This window comes from Diabrotica undecimpunctata, chromosome 5 (genome assembly GCF_040954645.1).
Source record: "Diabrotica undecimpunctata isolate CICGRU chromosome 5, icDiaUnde3, whole genome shotgun sequence".
Taxonomy (NCBI): domain Eukaryota; kingdom Metazoa; phylum Arthropoda; class Insecta; order Coleoptera; family Chrysomelidae; genus Diabrotica; species Diabrotica undecimpunctata.
In genome coordinates this window covers 64649951-64674474 of record NC_092807.1, presented here as the reverse complement: position 1 = coordinate 64674474, position 24524 = coordinate 64649951, and the positions used below count along the sequence as shown (strand labels likewise).

The 24524-nt window shown below is 33.0% G+C and overlaps 1 protein-coding gene across 1 annotated transcript; it reads right to left on the bottom strand.

Moving 5' to 3' along the window:
• Nucleotides 1–20431: 20431 nt before the first annotated feature.
• Nucleotides 20432–23536, bottom strand: LOC140442225 (uncharacterized). The gene is made up of 2 exons (XM_072533301.1): nt 23455–23536; nt 20432–22554 (listed from the first exon to the last, which is right to left on the bottom strand). The coding sequence occupies exons 1-2, from the start codon at nt 23534–23536 to the stop codon at nt 20432–20434; spliced, it is 2205 nt and encodes a 734-aa protein (XP_072389402.1).
• Between the last annotated feature and the right edge of the window lie 988 nt (nt 23537–24524).

Genomic DNA, 24524 nt, shown 5'->3' with positions numbered 1-24524 from the left:
GGGTTATTAAAAGTTATTGCATGATTTATTTAGACTACGGTACCTTAAAATAGTTACAATAAGGTACTACTTTTTGAATTTGTCTGATACATAACGATAATTCTATCAATAACATATGGTATTGTGATTCTGTCAATAATAATTTCATGCTTTTTCATGAATACGGCCGGTTTGCGCTCGACCGTTTTGCGCTCGACCGTTTTGCGCCCTTACCTGAAATCAACCGGTTTACGCTTTGCAATTTTCATAATAGAAATATCTTACTACTATAGTTTCCTTAATCGGCCGATTTGCGCTCTCTTGCAATATAATTTTAATTTCATTCTACAATAATAGTCTGGTGAACCTGCAATGAACAAACTAACATGTCAAATAAACAGAAACATCTTTTTCCTTTAGATTTGAAAAAAAAATGTCAAATCAAAAACTAACAAAATTATTAAATTTTTCTAATACTGTCGAACAACAGAGTGTTCTTTAATCTTTAATACCGCTGTTTATAATCCTTCTACCTGGAAGTTAATTGTTTAGATACAATTAGTAACTAGAATTCCCAAAATGAGAGATCGCTGGAACTAACTTTCCTTTCTACCTGATAATGCGAACTGGTAACTACCTAAGTCATTAACAAAGGGTATGGTAACAGAAAAATTACCTGTAAATTCTACGTGATAATGACCATATTGATGGTCAATCATTTCTATTGCGTTCTTTGAGATAGTAGGATCAAGAATTATTGTGAATCAGTGTAAGTTAGTGTGAGTTAGTGCTTTAAAAATGGATGTGCAAATTATTGAAACTTCGAAGGGAAAACCATGTGCATTGTATAAAGGATACAGTTTTCGTATGAAAAAAACAAATAAAGATGGTTCGATTGTTTGGAGTTGTTTGATAGAGAAAACTGAAAAATGTCGAGACCACATAATTATGGATAATAACACAATAATTAAGGAAGCCGAACATCTGTGTAAGCCGAGTGTTGCAAGCGAGAGAAGTGAAGCAGTGTGTCTTCAATGCTCGAAAAAGAGCTAGGGAAGACAATAGTTATTTGCCGATGTCAAAAATATATCAAGATGAATTTCAAAGATTATATAGTCAAGGACTGGATTTCGTGACAGACATCCCAAAATTCTCTTCAGTGAAAAGTGGTTTAAACGATTCTAGAAAACGTGCGCGTGGGCTGCTCACAGATCCAGCGGCAGCATCCAACATAGTATTTCCAGACGAAATTATTACAATGAGCGACAAAACGAAATTTTTATTTATCGACAAGACCACTCCCTCGGGATACAGAATCTTGGTCTTTGCCAGCAACAAAGCTAGGGAGATTTTGGTTGACAGTAAGGACATTGTATTTATGGATGGAACATTCAAAAGCTGCAGTAAGCAATTTAGTCAAATATATACCGTTCAAGGGACTTAAGGTTGTTTTTAAGGACATTGGCATATATCCAGAAGCTGCAATAAATAGACAATTTATTATTCCCAAGAATTTTTTGTATATTACTGTATAAAAAGTTTGAAAAAAAAACGAAAAAAAAAAAACAAACAAAAATTAAAAAAAAACAAAAAAAAATAACAAATAAAAAAAAAACGAAACAAAAATGAAAAAATAAACAAACATCTTCTAAACACGCCAATGTTTATATTATGTATAAACTATGACAGTCCTAAGCCTGAATAAAAGTGTGAAGGGAAGATGGTTTATTTTTATTTTTTTATAGTTTTATGATTTTTTAAAACTAATTTTACTAGCCTAACCGTTACCTGATCGTTATGGTAGAATAAAATTAAACGTCGATTACAAGAGAGCGCAAAACGGTCGATATAAGAAAATTATTAGCTATACATCTCCATTAAGAAAGTGTTAGAGCGAAAACCGGCCGATTTCAGGTAAGGGCGCAAAACGGTCTAGCGCATATCGGCCGACACCCTTTTTCATTGCTACTTTCCTAAAAATACCCCTGAATATTTTTATTACAATGAGGTTAATATACTTACGACATTAATATTTAAAATTTTAACGGAGTAGAATGTATTATCTACTACCCACAACATTTATTTACCACTTTTTACAAAGAAGAATATAGTATCTATAACATACGACAAATAGTTTTGTATAGTATCCAACGTAATTCATAGTAAGTGTTACATACTATAATTTACTTTTTATGTTGGTCAACGTAAAATATCGTAAGTGATTTTTCTCTAAAACAAGAAATAATGTTAATTCAAGTACTACACAGGATTATTACCCACCTATTTCGTAATTAATATGCAAATTTTCAAATATATTGGTTGTTCCCTCACTGACATTCATCAATCAACAATGAGCGAACCTTTAAACAGCTGTACTGTAAAGTTAACCGAATGCACTTACGATATTCTACGAAGGAGGTGTCGATATATATATATATATATATATATATATATATATATATATATATATAGTTGGATACTATACAAAACTATTTGTCGTATGTCATAGATACTATATTCTTCTTTGTAAAAAGTGGTAAATAAATGTTGTGGGTAGTAGATAATACATTCTACTCCGTTAAAATTTTAAATATTAATGTCGTAAGTATATTAACCTCATTGTAATAAAAATATTCAGGGGTATTTTTTGGAAAGTAGGCAATGAAAAAGGGTGTCGGCCGATATGCGCTCGACCGTTTTGCGCCCTTACCTGAAATCGGCCGGTTTGCGCTCTAACACTTTCTTAATGATGATGTATATCTAATTATTTTCTTATATCGACCGTTTTTGCGCTCTCTTGTAATCGACGTTTAATTTTATTCTACCATAACGATCAGGTAACGGTAAGGCTAGTAAAATTAGTTTTAAAAAATCATAAAACTATAAAAAAATAAAAATAAACCATCTTCCCTTCACACTTTCATTCAGGCTTAGGACTGTCAAAGTTTATACATATTATAAACATTGGCGTGTTTAGAAGATGTTTTTTTATTTTTTCATTTTTTTTTCGTTTTTTTTTTAATTTGTTATTTTTTTTGTTTGTTTTTTTTTTAATTTTTTTTGTTTTTTTTTTTCGTTTTTTTTTCAAACTTTTTATACAGTAATATACAAAAAATTCTTGGGAATAATAAATTGTCTATTTATTGCAGCTTCTGGATATATGCCAATGTCCTTAAAAACAACCTTAAGTCCCTTGAACGGTATATATTTGACTAAATTGCTTACTGCAGCTTTTGAATGTTCCATCCATAAATACAATGTCCTTACTGTTAATCAAAATCTCCCTAGCTTTGTTGCTAGCAAACACTAAGATTCTGTATCCCGAGGGAGTGGTCTTGTCGATAAATAAAAATTTCGTTTTGTCGCTCATTATAATAATTTCTTCTGGAAATACTATTTCAGATGCTGCCGCTGATTCTGTGAGCAGCCCACGCGCACGTTTTCTACAATCTTTAAACCACTTTTCACTGAAGAGGATTTTGGGATGTCTGTCACGAAATCCAGTCCTTGACTATATAATCTTTGAAATTCATCTTGATATATTTTTGACATCGGGCAAATAACTATTGTCTTCCCTAGCTCTTTTTCGAGCATTGAAGACACACTGCTTCACTTCTCTCGGTGCAACACTCGGCTTACACAGATGTTCGGCTTCCTTAATTATTGTGTTATTATCCATAATTATGTGGTCTCAACATTTTTCTCTTTCAAACAACTCCAAAAAACCGAACGATCTTTATTTGTTTTTTTTTTCATACGAAAACTGTACCCTTTATACAATGCACATGGTTTTCCCTTCGAAGTTTCAATAATTTGCACATCCATTTTTAAAACACTAACTCACACTGATTCACAATTATTTTTGATCCTACTATCTCAAAGAACGCAATAGAAATGATTGACCATCAATATGGTCATTATCACGTAGAATTTTCAGGTAACTTTTCTGTTACCATACCCTTTGTTAATGACTTAGGTAGTTACCAATTCGCATTATCAGGTAGAAAGGAAAGTTAGTTCCAGCGATCTCTCATTTTGGGAATTCTAGTTACTAATTGTATCTAAACAATTAACTTCCAGGTAGAAGGATTATAAACAGCGGTATTAATGATTAAAGAACACTCTGTTGTTCGACAGTATTAGAAAAATTTAATAATTTTGTTAGTTTTGATTTGACATTTTTTTTTTCAAATCCAAAGGAAAAATATGTTTCTGTTTATTTGACATGTTAGTTTGTTCATTGCAGGTTCACCAGACTATTATTGTAGAATGAAATTAAAATTATATTGCAAGAGAGCGCAAATCGGCCGATTAAGGAAACTATAGTAGTAAGATATTTCTATTATGAAAAGTGCAAAGCGCCGTATTCATGAAAAAGCATGAAATTATTATTGACAGAATCACAATACCATATGTTATTGATAGAATTATCGTTATGTATCAGACAAATTCAAAATGTAGTACCTTATTGTAACTATTTTAAGGTACCGTAGTCTAAATAAATCATGCAATAACTTTTAATAACCCTTATTCTAAGATCCATCAACATAACGTAAAGTTTAATAAAACATAAAAACCTTCTAGTAATAAAAAAAATAAAAATACAATATAACTCACTATCACCCTCACTCTGAGTGTGCCCAACCTTCTAAAAAGCAATGACGAATAGATACTTTTAAACTGGATGCAGCATACAAATATATGGCTATGCCATTGCGGTTTTGGCTCACACAACTATCCGACCGAAATCTAAATTCATTTGTGCCTACGTCCTCATTTTTAAAATAAATTTCATCTAACGCGTAGAAACCTCTCATTAGAGCCCCTTGTGCACCGCCCTTCATGCCACATGAAGCAACTACCTTCTTTATCCACGACATTGAAAACAGTGAAGTTGAATATTGATAGTTTACGTTTATAATAAAGATAATAAATTACCGTGTGAACCATTAAGTATTTTCTGAAAATCAATGTAACTGTTAATATTTTTCCCTTAGAGGTTTTAGCTTATTTTTTATCAAAGTACTTTCTTTCACCTGTGAGATTTTTACTATGCAGATGTGATTCATAAATCTGTGTTTTAAGCAATATTGGTTTAGATTTTGTTTTTTTTTTAAATGTGACATTTACCACATTGATCCTTTTTGGGAACGTAAAAACTTAATTTAAAATGTTCGTTAACAATATCACGATATTCAGTATTAGCTATAGCCTTTCAGTATTAGCTATAGAGGAGTATACCTGTTCGTCAAACCATTCCTTGTATAAATCAAATAAGCGATGGAAATTCAAATGGCTATCCAAATTAAGAATATCACTTACACTTCGTGTATAATGAGATTTTACGGATTGAATGGACTGGATGTGATCACAAACACTTTTGACAACGTCTTAGGTTATCGCTTCACGATGATTGTGATGACATCTCTGATCTATTTATATCAAACCGTATATATAGTAACGTCTAGTTTTTCCAAGGCAGTGTAGACAAACTGTTCACTTCTAAAGAAAGTATTTAAAAACGTCTTTTTACAAACAGATATATAAATTCGTCCTTATTAACTCTCTTCCTGTATCAGTAAAAACCCTTCGTTTTTTTTGTTTTAGTACTAAGTAGGCTACAAATTGCTATCCCATTGCTTTTTCCTCTTACCTAAATTCCCAAATTAATTGAAAATGGAAATCTTTTCATTAGTACTAATTTTTGAACAACATTTTTGTCTACAATTTTCTGGACACATCAGTTTTATGATTTCGCAAATTGGTTGTACCATCACGACTTTTATATGATTTACCTGTATTTTTTAGTCTCTTTCTTGTATTATTAATCCAAGATGCAACATATTGACGTCTGATGTTACCTACATCCTTTCGAGAAATCTTTTTTCGTTTTCTAGAACGTTATGGAGTTGATTCGCAAAATGAAGAAATCGGGGTGAGCTTGGGGTTTTGATAGAAGGGCAGTAGTGAATAAAATTGCTGGCTGTAGTTTTTGTATAGCATTTTTATACCAAGGACAAAAGTAGTTATCACAATCGTAGTCTAAATGGTTTTTAGCACACTTTGAGAATGGAATGTATGTGTTATCTTCCTCTGACTGGTTCTCTGTTGATTCTAAAAATAATTCAATATTAAGTTACTATTGTGTACATATAAATAATATTTTTATTATTTTTTATTTATAAATGTTTACCAAATAACGGAGAGGTAGAAACGTTATTGAAATCTTCATCAACTCTATCTAACAAAAAATTCATAATTTGTTCTATTGCACTCTTGTCTAAACCCGATGGCAGAGGTGATTCTGGAAAAAGAAAATGAAATTAGTTAAATCTAAAGATTTTTTGACGTATATAATGTTGTAACTGAAATAACTAAACTAAGTAGTCTATGGCAAGTAGTAAATACGATAAAAAAAAAACAATATGAAATGCCCACGTAAAACATCGTACCACATACATACGACATAATTTTTATTTATTTTACGGTGTAAAATATCTTATTTAACAATATATTTTTTTGATAGCACAAGCAACGTAAAATATAGTAAATATAACTTACTATATTTTATGTCGGTAAAGATATACCGATGAAAATATTAATACATAATAATACATACCTTCATTTCTTTCACTTTCTTCAATCAAATCTTCGCCCCCCGTATAATATCGGTAGTAAAACATACGACTGTATACTTGGACAAAAGTAAACATACCACAAGTTGACAGTTTCTACGATAAAAATAATAAAGAAAAATATTATAGGAGACCGGCCCTGGCAAGGTACGGTTAAGTAGTACTGATAGCGTACTCCTAGTTTTTAATAAAAACAAGTGGTTTTATGAAATAGTTTTTTAAAATTAAAGTGTTTATCTACTAGATACTACTACGTAAGTCATCTATACGTAATTATTATTTTATTATTGTGAAAAGAAAACGTCAAATAATAAATATACACTACCGTACAAACATTTTGTGAGGTTAGCTGCTATAAGTAGCTTATGGTAGCATGCGACTGGTTTTTCATTTACCAGAGTCGGAGTAAGGCCTTCGCCACCGCAGCTTAAAATGACTTCACACAATGTAAACACCCCTTCCGATCTAACCAGTCCAGTAAATCAACGTTCGAATATCACAAACAGTTATGCTTCAGCCGCTTCACATTCTTTTCCGAGTAAGAACCAAGCAATTGTTTTTAGTTGTATCGATAATGCTAAACTGCAGGATTATCTCATTCCTTTGGGTACAATCATCAACCCAAAAAATATTATTTTTTCATCTAGATTATCTCATAATAGAATCTGCATGTATTTGGCAAACAAAACCGTAGTAGATAACTTCATGACACAACATGGCTCTATAGAAGTACTCGGCGAAGTTGTAACAGCACGAAGACTTGTCTCTCCAGCAGAAAGACTAGTCTTGTCTGGAGTCTGCCCGTCAATTACTCATCAAGTATTAGTTGAAGAATTACAGAATATCGGTTTAAAGCTTATTTCCCCAATAACATTTCTGAAAATTAGCTCGACTCTTCCCGAATATAGTCACATATTGAGCTTTCGGAGGCAAGTTTATATAAGCCCTATAACGTCTCCAATTCCAGATTCTATTCTAATAAATTTCGACCAAACACCTTACCGCATATTTTTGTCACAAGGTACACTCACCTGCTTTATTTGCAAAAATACAGGACACATATCCCAATGCAAAACCAGTTCAGTAACGGAATCAACTCATATTGAGTCAAACAATGAAGTACCAAATCAAACAGCTTCAACAAGTATACTACACAAGGTACCAAACACCCAGCAGTCATCAAGTTATCCATTATCATATCCAAGCATATCACCTACACCTACAAATCTCCACGACAAAGAAACTACTAATACTCCTACCCATAGCAACACTTTTAATCAACTTCATTCAGCGGCAACACCGTTTTCACAAACTTCGGAAGCAATATTTTCCAATCTACCAGCTCCTTTTCCATTAGATACAACTGCAGAAAATTCTAATAAAACTGATACATCACCACAATTTTTTGAAACTACCAATTCAACCAATCTTACAAATAAAACTACAAGCTCGACTTCTGTCACTACCAATGAGTTTGCTCCAGTACTTCCAAATGTAATAAAGCCACATCATTTAAGTGAAAACTCTAATAGCAATTGCGAAAACGCAAGTTCTTCCATAAAACGCAGTATTGGTGAGATCGACACGCCTCCTTCAGATTCAGCAATCTCATCAGAAAATCTGTTTGCAAAACCCAAACTCTAAAAACCAAAAAAACCGCGCTCATCTAAAGTTCAATCTACACGGGAAACTCTTGAAAATTTCATTGATAATCATACCCCACCATTCGTTTTAAATTTCCACCAATTGTCCTTATTGATTGATAATGTTCAAGGCTCCCCGACACTATTAGCGTCGTTAAAGAATTTACAACTGATATGGCTGGTTTACTCCATCTTTTACAAAGCAGCTATCAATATGCAAATGATAGATCCACAAAAAGCAAGTTTACAAAACTTCAAAAGAAACTACACAACCACTTAGGGAAAGAGATTTCTGACTTAGATAGTGACTCTTCTGTAGACAATCGTTCAGTATCATCTAACTCCGAATCTGTTAACAACATTCAACTCGATACTTCAATGGAACATTGATGGATTCTTCCATCGTCTCCCTATGCTACAGCTTCTTTTATCTGAATATTCTCCAGATATTATTTGTCTACAGGAGACAAACTTAAAGACCAATCAGTTGTACAATTCAAAAAATTTCACTTGTTTCCGCAAAGACCGTACAGATGCAAGTCGTGCAAGCGGTGGTGTAGCAATACTAGTTAACAAATCCATCGAGGCGATACAAATTCCAATAGTCAGTGATTTGGAGGCCGTTGCTATCAGAATCATATCTACCAGTTTAGTATCTATTTGTAATGTTTACCTTCCTTCTGACAAACAAGTCAGTTCTGATAGCCTTTGCAGGTTATTAGAGCAACTGCCACGTCCTCGTATAATTCTAGGCGACTTTAATGCTCACAACATAATATGGGGTTCAGATCACACGTCTGTCAGAGGTTCAAGTATTGCCGATATCGTAGATCAACTTAATATAAATTTTCTTAATGATGGTAGCCCTACAAGATTCAATATTGCAACAGGATATTCCTCATGCATCGATTTAACTCTCTGCGACCCAAATTCAGCTCATTGTCTCAGTTGGGACGCTCAAACCTATACATATGGTAGTGACCATTTTCCAATCCTAATTAGAAACCATAATTATCCCTCATCAGGACCCATATTCATATCTAAGTGGAGAATAAAAAATTCAAATTGGCAAAAATTCTCCCAATATATCGATAATAACATTTCCAGTTTGGATATAACAGACGATGTTAACTTGAATGTAGAACAGTTTAATCAACTTATCTTAAGCGCCGCCCACAAATTTATTGGTAAATCTAAATCTGTTAAAGGCCGATGTCCTGTACCATGGTGGAATGACCGTTGTGCTACAGCAATCCGTGAAAGTAAATCAGCCCTAAACCGATACAAAAAACATAAAACATCCGAAAATAAATTAAAATTCAAAATGCTAAAAGCAAGGGCACAGCTAACTGTCAAAACGGCTAAACAATTTTTTATGGAACAAATACGTATCGGAAATTAATAGCAATACTCCCCTCTCTGATGTCTGGAACAAAGTTAGGAAAATTTCTGGTTTACATACTTCATATAATTTCACGGGGCTAAAAGAAAATAATAATTTCATAACATCGAGCAGAGATATTGCAAACATTTTTGGAAGAATCTATCAAGGCCACTCATCGAATCAACAGTATACCGCCAATTTTCTCAAAGCCAAAGAATTCGCCGAACAAAATCCCATTTATCTGTTTGAAGCACAAAACAATTCATTAAACCATCCCATCACTTTTCAAGAGATAAACTCATCTATTCTTAACTTGAAGGACTCTAGTCCGGGGCCTGATGATATTCCTTCAGCATTTCTGAAACATCTCCCTGTTTCAGCCATAACGTATCTCTTAAACATATTCAACAGAATTTGGCTTCACCACCAATGGCCAGCTATTTGGTCAAATGCAATAGTCATTCCTTTCCTAAAAACTAATAAACCTAAATATGATCCAGAATCATATCGACCCATATCTCTGACATCGACAACCTGCAAATTACTAGAAAATATTGTTAACTCCAGACTCTCATTGGTTTTAGAAAATTCTAATTTCTTAATCTCCGAGCAAAATGGCTTTATAAAAGATCGGTCATCCACAGACAACATTTTAGATTTGGAAAGTGAAATACATGAAGCTCTTGCTACAAACCAAAAATGTGTTGCTATATTTTTTGACTTAGAACGTGCATTTAATAAAGCTTGGAAATACAACATTTTAAGACAACTTCATAAATGGAATATTCAAGGTCACTGCCTTGCTTTCATCCAAAACTTTTTAAATAACAGATCTTTTCAAGTAAAAATAAATAATACCTTTTCAAATATTTATAGTTTGGAAAATGGTACACCCCAAGGATCCATACTCAGTCCAACACTATTTCTGGTAGCAATAAACGACATCATCAAAAACATTCAAGCACCCTTACAGGCTCGTTTATACGCTGATGACCTAGTGGTATCTATTAAAGGTAAAAATATTTCCTCAATGTCATCAATCCTTCAAAACTTTTTAGATACTCTCAAAAATTGGTCCAACTTTACAGGTTTTCAATTTTCAGTAGAAAAATCAATAGGAGTCGTATTCTCTTCAAGTTTCTTGCCACAACCTCCTAACCTAAGAATGTATGAGAAACAGCTGGAGTTTAGAGATCACCACAAATTCTTGGGTTTAATCTTCGATTCAAAGTTAACATGGAAAAATCACATCTCAGAACTAATCCTTTCCTGCAATAAAAGATTAAATGTTTTAAGATCTCTCTGTAATAAAAACTGGGGCTCAGACCAATCCACTCTACTCCTCCTGTATAAATCTTTAATACGTTCTAAGCTAGATTATGGAGCAATTGCCTATTCCACTGCTAATAAATCTCTACTGAAATCATTAGATATTATTCATAACAAAAGTCTTAGATTAATCTTAGGGACTTTCCCAAATACACCTGTATCCAGCATTTATGCTCTTTTAGGAGAACCATCGCTACATCACCGCCGCATGTACCTCGCTCTATCACATGCAGCCTCAGTCGCGAGCAATACTTCAAAGCCAATATATCAAAACACTTTTACAAATAAATATTTAAACTTATTCCAAGATATTCGCTATACTAAAAAACCATATTACGAAAGAATTAAATCCATTCTTCAAAACCTAAACATTAATTTTTCGGAGGTTTTCTCCTCGGATATTAAATACCCCGAGCCTTGGCTGATCGATAAACCAACTTGCGATGCATCTCTAGAGTATTTAGATAAATCTAATACACATCATTTTCTAATTCGGTCCAAGTTTGAGGCCCTCATAAATAAGTACCCCGACTACCATAAAATCTACACAGATGCATCTAAATCCGAAGACGGAGTGGGGGCATCAATCGTTTCTTCAAAAAACAATCTTCTTTTCCGTTTACCCCCAGCATGCAGCACATATTCAGCTGAACTCTATGCCATATACCGTGCTGTGAAACTTCTTAACGAGCTTACACTCACAAAAGCCCTGATTATAACAGATTCCCTTAGCTCTTTAAATTCATTAAAACACATTTTTCCCAAACATCCTTTTGAAAATTTGCTAAAATACCAGTTTTCCCAAGCTCATGAACATGGAAGAAGCGTCCAATTTTTATGGGTTCCCTCACACGTCGGAATAACAGGAAATGAAGAAGCTGACAGGATTGCACGAGAGGCAATTTTAAGTGATTTGTCGGAGCCGATAGACAAGTGTGTTTCCACTGACTTAAAAGCTTATTTTAAAAATAAAGTGTTGTGTTTGTGGCGAAATGAGTGGTCTCAAACTAATTCCAATTTAAATAAAATTAAAAATAATGTGTCTCAGTGGTTTCCATCGTCGCGCAATAGACGAGAACAAATTGCGGTTGCGCGTCTACGTCTAGGACATACCAGATTAACGCACTCCTACCTTTTCACAAAGAAAAATCCACCTATATGTGATCAGTGTAACGTCCGATTAACAGTCGAACACTTTTTAACAATTTGTAGTAAATATGACCAAGAAAGACAGCGCTACAAGATCCCAAACGCTCTACCACAGACTCTAGGTCAAAACTGTTCCTGTGACAATATAGTGAATTATCTCAGATCCATAAACATTTTGTATAATCTGTAGGTGTTTAACTATGTTATTTATATTTTGTTCCGTCGCTAATAACCTTTTGGTGGATGCGACATCTTTTTCTAATAAAAAAAAATAATAAAAAAAAAAAATATTATAATATAAATAGTTATAATTAATGTTTTATATTTGTAGCTAACATTGATCTAAAGTTTGGGCAAGATATATTTATCTCGATTGTTGGTAATGGGATTATAATCGTACAAGTAATTTTTCCGTTTTATAGTCAAGAATGGTCAAAACTATTAAATCATGTTACTCAATACACAGTTTTTGGTAAACCTTTTAATCTTAAGGATAAAACAAAGCTACATAATAAAATATCCCTTATCTTCAGAAGTTATTGTATAATTGGATCATGTCTTTATACAGCTGCTGGTAAGTTATTTTTTTGAGATTATTGAACTGATATCAGATTTTTATTATATACATATACCACGATGATTCTGGGTACTGTTTGACTATTATATACATTTTCATCATCATCATCATCATTATTCTGGCTTTACAACCCTGCGTGAGTCCTAGCCTCCTCAAGAATTTCTCTCCAGTCGTTCCTATTCATTGCCTTTCTCCGCCAAGCACGTATTGCCATATTTCTCATGTCTTTATCGATGTTATCAAGGAACATTAATCTAAGTCTTCCTCTTTTTCTGTGACCAATGGGTCTATCAAGGAGCGTTTTGCTAGCTGGGTTATTTTGTTCCGTCCGCATTACATGTCCTATCCCCCTCAGACGTCCTGTCTTAATATGTTTAACGATATCGGGTTCCTGATATATTCTATAAAGTTTGAAGTTGTATCGTCTTCTTCACACTCCATTGTCGTTCACTGCTCCATAGATTCGCCTTAGTACTTTTCTTTCGAAGCATTCTAACATGTTTTCATTATTTTTTTTGTTAGAGACCAGGTCTCTGAACCTTATTTTAGGACTTCGCGTATTATTGTTTTGTAGAGTTTTATTTTTGTATTTCTCGATATAATTGTGGATTTAAGGAGGAGATTGAGCTCAAAATAGCATTTGTTAACCGTGCGAATTCTCTGGTTAATTGCTGCGGTAGTATTATTTTCAGTGTCAAGGGGCACTCCCAGGTATACAAATTTGTTCACTGCGTATGGTCATAGGATTTGTGGCTGTGTGCTTATTTTCATATATGTACTTCGTTTTGTTGGTGTTTATTATTAAACCCATTTTTATAGCTGATTGTTTTAATGCTACATACGCCTCTCATACAACGTTTTCCGTTCTCTCCACAATATTGATATCATCAGCATTGGCCAGGATTTGCACTGATTTATTATACAGATAATTTTTCGACTGTTCTAACAACCATTCAAATTTCGTCATTTTGTGTCATGTGGAACAATTTCACCCAATCATGTCAACATTAGACTGATAATTGCATTCAGTCCAATTTTCAATCCCTATGACAACACGATCGAGTTTGACAACTTCATCCAAATAAATTACAAATAAATATTCACTCGAATAGATCAACTGCTGTTAGCGAATTAGCAAAAAGTGGTGTAGAAGAACAACAATTGCTAAAAATTACTGGTCATGGCAATCAGAATTCTATAAAACCATACTTGAATCTCGATCAAGAACACCACAACAAGATTATAAATATTATGCGTGGTAATAAATCTTCTATAGTAGAGAACAGCAACGAATCTAATGTTAACTTAAATTTTAATAATTGTACTTTCACTAACTGTACTTTTTATAAATAAATGTTTCGTTATGTTGAGTAATGATTTTTTTTTGAAAAATTATCCGCCGAATATCCCTCGGACATTGATGAATGCCTCATAATTTCATGACAAATTTCTCAAGCTCGTTGCTTGGTAACAGCACCCAGCCTTCGGCTTCGTGCTGTTACCAAGGAACGAGCTTTCGATTGTCATGAAATTATCTCGTCTGTTATCAATGTCCTAGGGATCTTACTACTGATAACGACATTGTTTTATTGCCCATGGGAATTAAGATTTATTGCAATCCCATCTTTAGAGTATATTTATTAATATGCTCTTAAACTAATTTTTTGGTTATTTTTTAGCCTTAATAGCAATACAAATAAATAAGTAAGTAAATAAGTAATATGCTTTATTGTCACTGAAAGTTGTACAAATTTTATGCACAAAGCTTATAACAATAAGACAAAAAAGAAGAAAAAATATCAGAATAAGAATCGTTTGCACCAGTAACAGTAACTAAATCTGTCATACATAACAAAGAATGAATATATGATTAGAGAAAAATTTGCAATATTTACTGAAAAATATATCAATGATTTCACGTTCATTTACACGGATGCCTCAAAAAATTGTAACAAAGTAGGTTTTGGCATTTATATTCCTAGTATCAATTACAAATTTTCATCCAGATTACCTGATGAACTGTGCATATGCAAAGCAGAAAATATGGCTATATACCAAGCAGTTAATTTATCCATTAATAGACAGATCAATAAAGTTATTATATTTTCTGATTCTCTTTCTATTTCTCTATTTCTATTCTCTATTTCTGCTTCGGTAGATTATTGGTGCCTTAAAACAAAAAATCTTATTACATCTGCAAATAGAAACGGATTTGAAATACTTATCTCATGAATACCGGGTCATTGCGATATACCGGGCAACCTACAAGCTGACACACTGGCCAAAATAGGGAGAGATCTTAATGTTCCTTTAAATATGAAATTAGATTTTTAAGACGTGTTACCCATAATTAAGAATAAAATTAAAAACAAATTTAAAAACACTTGGAAAACTTTAATTAGCAAAAAATCGTATCAGTATTACAGAGTACAAAATATTTTTCCTAATAAGACATGGTTTCAAAACTTTTCATATAAAGATAGGAGACACATTACAACTATTATAAGAATGCGGACCGGTCATTGTTTAACAAGTCAACATCTTTTCAAACTGAATTTGGTGGACAACCCTTACTGTGAGTGTGGCCTAATAGAGAACCTAAATCATATATTTTTTAAATGCCCGATAAGGATCATTCCGAGTTTTGACCTATACACAAAATTCATTTATATGAATTATAATTCACCAATTACTATATATTCTATATTAAATAAACTTACTGAAGAATCAGTCAGCATTTTGATAAAATTCCTTTCAATTAATAAATTAAATTTGTAATCGACAATGCTCAATACTTTTTGTAGTGTTTACTAACATAACCTATTAATTAACTATTAATAAATTTTTTTTTCCTACAAAATTATTTGGCACAGGCACAAGTAAGTGGCCTCGAGTTGGTTTAGAGCCAGACTTTATCGGGGTCACCAGCAAATTGAGCTGGCGTATCACCATGACGTGAAAGCCATAGAAACAAAAGAAGAAGAAGAAGATTTCTCCTCATATTTTGGAGTAGGGCTGGTGTAATGCTTGCAGAAAAATGAAGTATTTTTGCCCTTAATTCGACACGGTTGTGGCCTTTTCAAACTGATGTCTATAAATGTTTTCTTTGAGAAAACCCCAAAAAAGAAATCGTTGAGAAAATTGTAAAAGAAATTATTTGTTTATTCTTTCAGAACTTTGTTTGAAACTTTTAATGTCAATGTGACAATTACGAGAATTCGTAATTACTGTGAAATGAATATAAAGGTGGAAACGTGTAACATGTCACAGCGATTGCCATTGTATTGTATGGTCAATAAAACAATGTTGTGACCTGTAGATTGAACCAGTGGTTGTGATTTGTGACATACATATTACTTTTTCCAGAGCCAGATTGAACATTATACAGGAGATTAGGGGGTCTCCCTGGCGCAGTCCATTATTTGTTTTAAAAGTTTCAGTTCCCCAGACAGTTCCCCCTGAACTCATACTTTACATTCAACTTTTTCAAGAGTTACTTTTGTTAGATTTACCAACTGATTTAGTATTCCTAGCTCTCACATTGCTTTGAACATTTCTCTTCTATTCACTGAGTCGTAGGCTGCTTTGTAGTCTATAAATATATGATGAGTATCAATGCCATATTTCAATGTTTTTTCCAAAATTTGTTTCAGGGTTGCAATCTGATGAATTGTAGATTTACCACGTCTGAAACCATTCATATATTTTCCTACTATCTGTTCTGCATATGATGCCATAGTACTGTGAAAAATATTTTATACGCTGCATTTAAAAGCGTAATTCCTCTGTGGTTAGAGCATTCAAAGATATTTCTTTTTTTGTGTATGGTGCAAAGTATTTCAATATTTCAATCATTGGTGAGGGATTTATGTGTGCATATTTCTTTTATAAGCTGCTGTAATGCCATAATGGTATTATGGTCACCTTCTTTATATAGTTCAGCTGGGAGATTATCTATTTCGGGTTATTTGTTTGTGGCTAGTTTTTTAACTGCATCTTTAACTTTAAGAATCGTTGGTGGATCCTCTTCTCTCTTGTCTGCTCCCCTTACCTCATCTCTTTCGTCTTCCAGGTTTTCTTCTTCTTCCTCCATATTAAGTGCCTGGTTAAAGTATTCCACCCATCTACTCAGTACATCTTTCCTTGTTATACATTTATAAATTACATTACATACATTTATAAATGTACATTTTCTCTTTTTTTAAAAGCATATATATTTTTTGTAGCGGAGCACGCACATTATGACACTCGCACGGAAAGTTATAAAAGCAGAAAAAACGGACTTTTTAACCAACTAATGATATGTATTTACTTTTCATTGACCTTAATAAGCTTTGGTGTTACAATCTATATATCTAATATATACATATATATATATATATATATATATATATATATATATATATATTCAAATTATTTTATTACACTCAACAGACTTCCGGGTGAAACTGTGTAGATTATCACTGCACCGCGCTTTCGACATTCTCTCTTATGTCTTCTTCAGGGCTTCCAAGGTCTTATTCTCCCGTGCCCCCAGACACTACTACACCGATAACTAATCAATGCACTACTACTACCGGTAACAGCGGACAGGTCATACCGTCGATGGTGACGTAATTTGGGTGGAGGTTGATGTAGGGGGTAAGCGTGGTGAGTTGGCGTGGGGGTTGACGCGAACTATCTTGACGGAGGGTAAAGCGGACAATATTCTTTTATGATAGACCAAAATATCGTCAACTCTTTTATTGAGACAATTTGGCCTTTTTTTAATTTCTATTTCTATTTGGAAAAATAGCAATTTCTATTTTTAATAGAAACTACGGAAAAGAAGTCATATCCACAAGTATAGCGAGTTTTTATGACAAAAGTCATCAGCGAGGTAAACCGCGTCAGACTAGGCCTAATACAGCGATACTCGAAACTTGGAGAGAGTATCTATCATAAACTTTTTTGCCAACGGGCACTCTAATTATGAAAGTTTTATTTTAATAATGTTTTAAAAATGGTAAAACATGTTTCAACTGAATATTTATTATATATTTCCTAGATAATAATTATTTTTTAATTATTTTTAGCCTTCATTTATAACAAAAACTGTTTCAAATTGAGAAAAGAGCTCAATGTAAATATGTTATGTGGTGTTGTCCCAGCTTGGTTTCCTTGGAAACTAAATAAAGTTGCTGAATGGTGTTACTATGGATATCAATTGTTGAGTATAATTATTTTCGTTACACCAGGTAATATAACTTTTGCTTTTCCTGATAGTTTTTTTTCTACTGATTTATCAAAAAAAATGTAATCTAATCATAAACTTTATTAAAAATAATCTGCATCCTTAATCTCCTTTAGCTTTTCCTATTTACCTTCGAGCCTTACGCAGATCATAAATGCTTCAAATTTGAAAACCATACATCTACTATATATTCATATTATTCTAACGTTAAATCAGAAAGAGTTAGATGCGAGTTTTACGAATTCCAAAAGAAAAAAACGTCCCACGAGATCTGCAAGCAGGAAAAAAGGAAAGAACAGAAGAAGGAGACCACAAAGGAAGTGGTTTGATGCCGTCCGGACCAACATAGAAGGCATGGGAAAAATGGGAAGAAGAGACTGGAAAGAACAAGTGAAGGACCGTAAAAATTAAAAAAAAAACCTAGTCAAGACTATTGAAGTCAAGGGCCTCTAGGGCCTGTAGTGCTGAGATATATATATATATATATATATATATATATATATATATATATATATATATATTTAATATATATATATATATAATATATATATATATATATATATATATATATATATATATATATATATTTATATATATATATATATATCTATATATATATATATCTATATATATATATATTTATATATATATATCTATATATATATATCTATATATATATATATATATATATATATATATATATATATTATATATAAGCATATGTATACACAGGGTGGCCCTTCATTAATTGTACAAAAAGTAACAGGGGGAAGTATGCATTTTACAATATTACGATTTAAGCCAACTGTCTTTTATAAAATATTGATACTAAAAGATATACAGAGTCTTAAATTTTTTTTATTAACTCCAACTAAATAAAAATCCAACAATATATCCAAAAATTAAGAATAATAAGTAATATGTTTGTTTACGTAGCGTTTAGGAGCCTCTTACAGGTGAAGAGTTCATTTTTTTATTTAGCAGCTGTAAATGTTAATAAATACTAATGAATAGTTTAATTAAAAAGTATATTAGTTAAAAGTAATAAAATAATAAAACACAATCACAACTACATATCATAATTAAGGTAGAGTTTAAAATAAAGTTGGTTTCGCTTAAACATTAAATCTGTTTGGTAGAACATTTGGTTTAAAATTTTTAAGCTCACTTCAATACTGTCATCGAATAACCGCTTCGCGAGTACATTGGGATGCACTTTTATCCGATGACCTGACACTGAAACTTGGTACAACTTCTTTTACCAGAGGCACTTCCATATCTTTTTCTACAGAGGAGGATGTATCATACCATCAAGTATTTAGTATAGACCTTAACACTTTATTCTGGAAGCATTGGAGGATTGCAAGATTACCATAGTTAAATACCGTATGTCCATATGGGCTCGAGATCGTTGAGCGAAGATGCAGGTGTGTTTGTCCTTACACCTTGTCCTGATGCCTTTGTTTCGCGCACCAGTCATAGGTCGCTGGTTTTTTTCCTTGGAGAACAAGATTTGTCCTTAGGAAAATAGGTTCACTTTATATTCTTCTTTGAAGGACCACCCAGAAAACTGGGACAAATGAAAGTTTCAAAAAGAACGTTTTAACGAATCTATTTAAACTATTACAACGTATTTTGGACGCCGATAACTTGCTAACGATAGCTGATTTATGAAACTAAACTTTATGAAACTATAAAATTAGATCAATTGTCGTTGATACAATATGGACACGAACTGAGTAAAACTTATTAATACACCGACTGTGCTAAACCTTCTGAAGTGCGGCTAGCGCGTGTAGAGCCTATAGCTCATCCAATGCTGGATTCGAACTGATGCAAACTGATTTTTTTCACTCGGCTCGTAACCGTTTCTTAACATTAAGAAATCTCCCCCTGGCCCCCTCGACGTATCTAACGGATATGTTTCCATTCAATACCTTCGACTTTCATTTTATTGTTAAAATTACCTGAGAAGGGTAACTTTCGTTAATGTTGAGAAATTTCAAATGACTCAAACCGATAATTTGGAATTACTAATCCTTTCATTGTTATGATTATTTGATGATTTTAAAAGCTTATGTCTAGAAAGTTATTTGAATGCAAGTTATCGACGCCATACAGATTATTGGATGGTACAGAGAATTTTATAAATCTTAAACTAATATACAGTGTGATATAAAATAATATGGCACAAAATAAGATAAAAATATTAAATATTGTTGTTACGCAACATAGTCCCCCCGTTGATGTGACCTACATTTAAATGAGTATGAGGTAAAGGACATACTTTAACAATAGATCTTATAAATGTTCCGTCTTTAGTTCTTAGTTTTACAGTTCTAACCCTGCCGTCTTTACCTGGCAATGTTTCGATTACTCTTGCCAGTGGCCATTTTAGAGGAGGAGCGTTGTCATCGATTAGGAGTACAAGATCTTTGACTTGATTTGACATAATGTTTTCAATATTTTTAAGGTTGTAAATATACCTATTGCAATATGCAACTACTCTTTGTAACCAAGTGAAAGATGAGAATTTACAAAAGTTGTATATAGAATAGGTTTTGAATTATTTACAGCGTGTAGAGTGCCTTTTATTTCAGGGACATCTGTTAAATCAATATTTGGAACAAATTCATTAAATTTAGTGGTTGCGTTCATTAGAAAATAGGGCTCATGCCACCATACTGTATTGTCTACCAGCAGGGCCGGTGTGGTACCGCGAGACAGAATATCTGCTGGATTATCTTTAGACCCTACGTGATTCCATAAATACGTTCGTGTTAACTCCTGTATTTGAGTTATACGGTTTGCTACGAAGATTGACCAACGAGAAGGGTGAGAATTTATCCACGCGAGTACAGTTTGGGAGTCTGTCCAGAGCCTAACCGAAGCTATGGAAGAAACCTTTGGTGAAATAATAAGAAAGATATTTGAAATCAGGGTAGAAAGCAAGGCAGCCCATAATAATTCAAGCCTGGGTAGGGAGATGGTTTTTAGCGGAGCTACACGGCTCTTTGAAGTGATTAAGTTGCACGAAACGGTTCCATTTTCATGTAAAACCCGTAAATAAATACAAGCACCATATGCCTTCATGCTTGCATCACAGAAACCATGGATTTCAATTCGAGAAATATTGAGCGGATTGAGCAGAGGTCTTGAGAATGTAAGTTTTGCGAGATCAGGAATGTGACCTAGAAAATTCGACCATTCTGATGAAATTTCTCCTGTGAGTTTGTCATCCCAATTTAAGTTGCATATCCAAATTTTTTGCATTAACAACTTTGCAGATACAGTAATCGGATTTATTAGACCAAGAGGATCAAAAATAGACGCGATAATTGATAGAACTTCTCTTTTTGTGTATTTTGGTTCACTAGAAATGTCAGGAAGAGAGATAGAGAACATGTCAGAATGAGAATTCCAACATATTCTAAGAACTTTATTTGACGAATTACCGGGTTTTACTACATAATTAGATTTTTGGAATTCAGAGGAAATAGAATCGAGAAACTCGGAAGAATTAGAACTCCATTTATGGAGTGATATTCCAGCAGAATTTAGACTCGTAGAAAGTTGCTTATAAGTCTTGTACAAAGTGTCGATATCATTTGCACCATGCAAAATATCATCTACATAACAAGAATTTTCTAGAGCTTCAGCAGCTAATGGGTATTTTTCTTGATTGCGAACTGCCAACTCTTTAAGGCACCTGATACTTAAAAAACTAGCTGAATTTGTGCCGTAGGTCACGGTCTGAAGTTCTAGACATTTTAACTCTTCTTGCGGGGAATTGCGCCACAGAATGTTTAATAGAAATGTTTGTTTCGGGTTAATTCTTATTTGCCTAAACATTTTTTCGATGTCTGCGATGAGAGTATATTTGAAGAGTCTAAAGCGAATTAGAATTTCGAACAAATCAGGTTGTACAGTATAACCTTTGAGCATAATATCGTTGAGAGACACATTTGAGGTTGATTTAATTGATCCATCAAATACAACCCTGAGTCGAGAAGTTAAGCTATCATGCTTGAAAACACAATGATGTGGGAGAAAAAACTTATGTTCGGACGATTCATTAATCTTAGAAAGAGGAACGTATTTACAATGACCTAAAGAGACATATTCTGATATGAATTCAGTGTACTGATGCCATAATTCGTCTGATTTGTTGAGCCTTTTTTCAAGATTGAGAAAACGTCTTTTTGCCAAATGAAATGATTCACCCAATTTCTTATATTCATTAGGAGTCTTTAGAGGTAGGTCTACTTGAAATCTGCCACTATGAAGAATTGTTAGCGAAGATTTGAATATATCCTCAGCTCTCTGTTCTGAGGGAGTTAATGTTTTTGATTGAATAGAAGAGAGTGGTTTAGTCTCTTCTATTTCCCAAAATTTCTTTAAAAGCGAATCAAGATCAGCTGTTTGTGCGTGTAATGAAATATTTGAATAATGTGAGTGTGCATAACGAGCGTATGGGATATTTCCACCTACAATATAACCCAAATGAGTGTTTTGAAGAATAGGAAGGTTTGGGCCTAATTTTATTAAGCCATAAGTAACTATGTCGAAATAAATATCAGCTCCTAAAAGGATGTCTACTTCTGACGGGGTACAGAAATGTGGATCTGCAAGTTTTACATCTTTTGGTATTTTTAATAAATTTAAAATCAGAGCGACTTGTGGATGCTGGCACGTAATGCTTTCGAGGACAGCACAAGACAGATTAAAGTTTTTACCAGGAGATGTATTTGAATAGATTTAAAAGTCTACCATCTTGTTTGAAACAGAAGAAGTTTAAGCTATACCTGATATTTGAAGATTTCTGGTATAGGGTGAACAACAAATTCTTTTGGCTAACCTGTCTGTTATGAACGAAACTTGGCTACCGGAGTCTGTTAAACAACGAACGGAGATGGGATTATTTTGAACATCGTAAACAGTTACCAAAGCAGTTGCGAGTAAAATTTGCAGATTGTTTGAATATACAGAGTGGGACGAAATATTGCTCGGACCTGGAAGATTTTGCGTATCTGGTAAACATTGCGGAATTGCATTTGGAACAGGGTTGTTCTGCGAATTTGCTTAAATATTCTCCGAAGTGGATTGAGACGAATGCTGATTTGGACGTTGGTGACGTGAATTACGAACAAATTGATTTTGGGCGGGTTGACTTTCAGAATTCGACCTATACGAACTTTGCCGTGAAGTATTTTCCGACGGATGCGAAATGTGAAGCAAAGAGTGATGTCTTTTATTGCAGGTTTTGCAATTCGAAGATGAGGAACAAGAATTATATATATGACCACTAGCAAGGCAATTAAGACAAAAACCTTTGTTTTTTACTTTTTGTATACGCTCTTGAGCAGACAAATTTAAAAATTGTTGGCAAGAGTATACTTTGTGTGAGTTAGAATTGCATACGAAACATTTAAAAGGTGTATCTCTATTATTTACAGAAGTATGAAGAGACGGTTTTGATTTATAAACTGTTTTTTCTTCAAAAATCAAATTTTTCAATATCTTACATTTCTTTTCAATGAAATTTAAAAACTCGTCTATTGTAGGAAGTTCGTTGAAATCTCTTTCGGATTCAAAGGATCGTTTCATAGTAAAATCTAATTTTTGTGTGAATATGTGAATTAAAATTAAATCTGCAAGATTGTTGGAGATATTTAAATTATTTAGCACACTTAAATTCTTTTTTATGTGAGTTAAGAATTCTCGCAAGTTTTGAGCAGTATTTTTTGCTAATGAAGGAACATACAAAAGTTGTTTTAAATAAGTGTTAATTATTAAACATTTGTTTTCAAATCTATTCTTAAGTGTATCGAGAGCAACGGAAAAATTTGAGCCTACACCTTCCAAATTTTCAATTAGTTGTAGAGGCTCGTTCTTAAGAATTGATTTTAAGTAAATTAGTTTTTCAATATCTGAAAGATTTGAATCATTTACGATAAGTTTTGTAAACATCTCGATGAAACTAGGCCAGTTTGCTATATTTCCATCGAAATGTGGAATTTTTATTTCCGGTAGGCGGATATGATGGTTAATTGAATGATTTTGTTGAGCTGAGGTCAGAATTTACTGAGATTTTATCAATTTTATCCTTTAGAGCTGATTCTCAGGTTAAAAATCTGTCTTCTACATCTGCCATGTCAACAGCAAATGCATGATCTAATGTTTCTAATTCATTTTGAACCTCCAGATATTTGTCAAAAACTTTTGATAAATAGTCTTTTCTAGAAATCAGTTCATTTTTTGAAATATTAATTTTTTCATTTTCCTTAAACCAATTCTCCAATCTAGTTATCGAAGCTTTACTTCGACCTCTTGCCTTAACAAGGTTATCTTTTACTTTAACAAGATCATCAACCGTTCTATTCATGATTAGCTGAGTGAATTAGATAAAAATTTGATGAGCGAGAAATATGTGAAACAATTTGATCTTTAAACTAAAAAAACAGAAGAATAGTAATAAACACAGAGAGATAGCGAAAATATGAGAATTCGCACTAAATATCGAAAATATGATAATGTCCAATAATTATAGAAAGAATAGCGAAATAACGAAAATGTTCAATAAATGTTTAAAAAG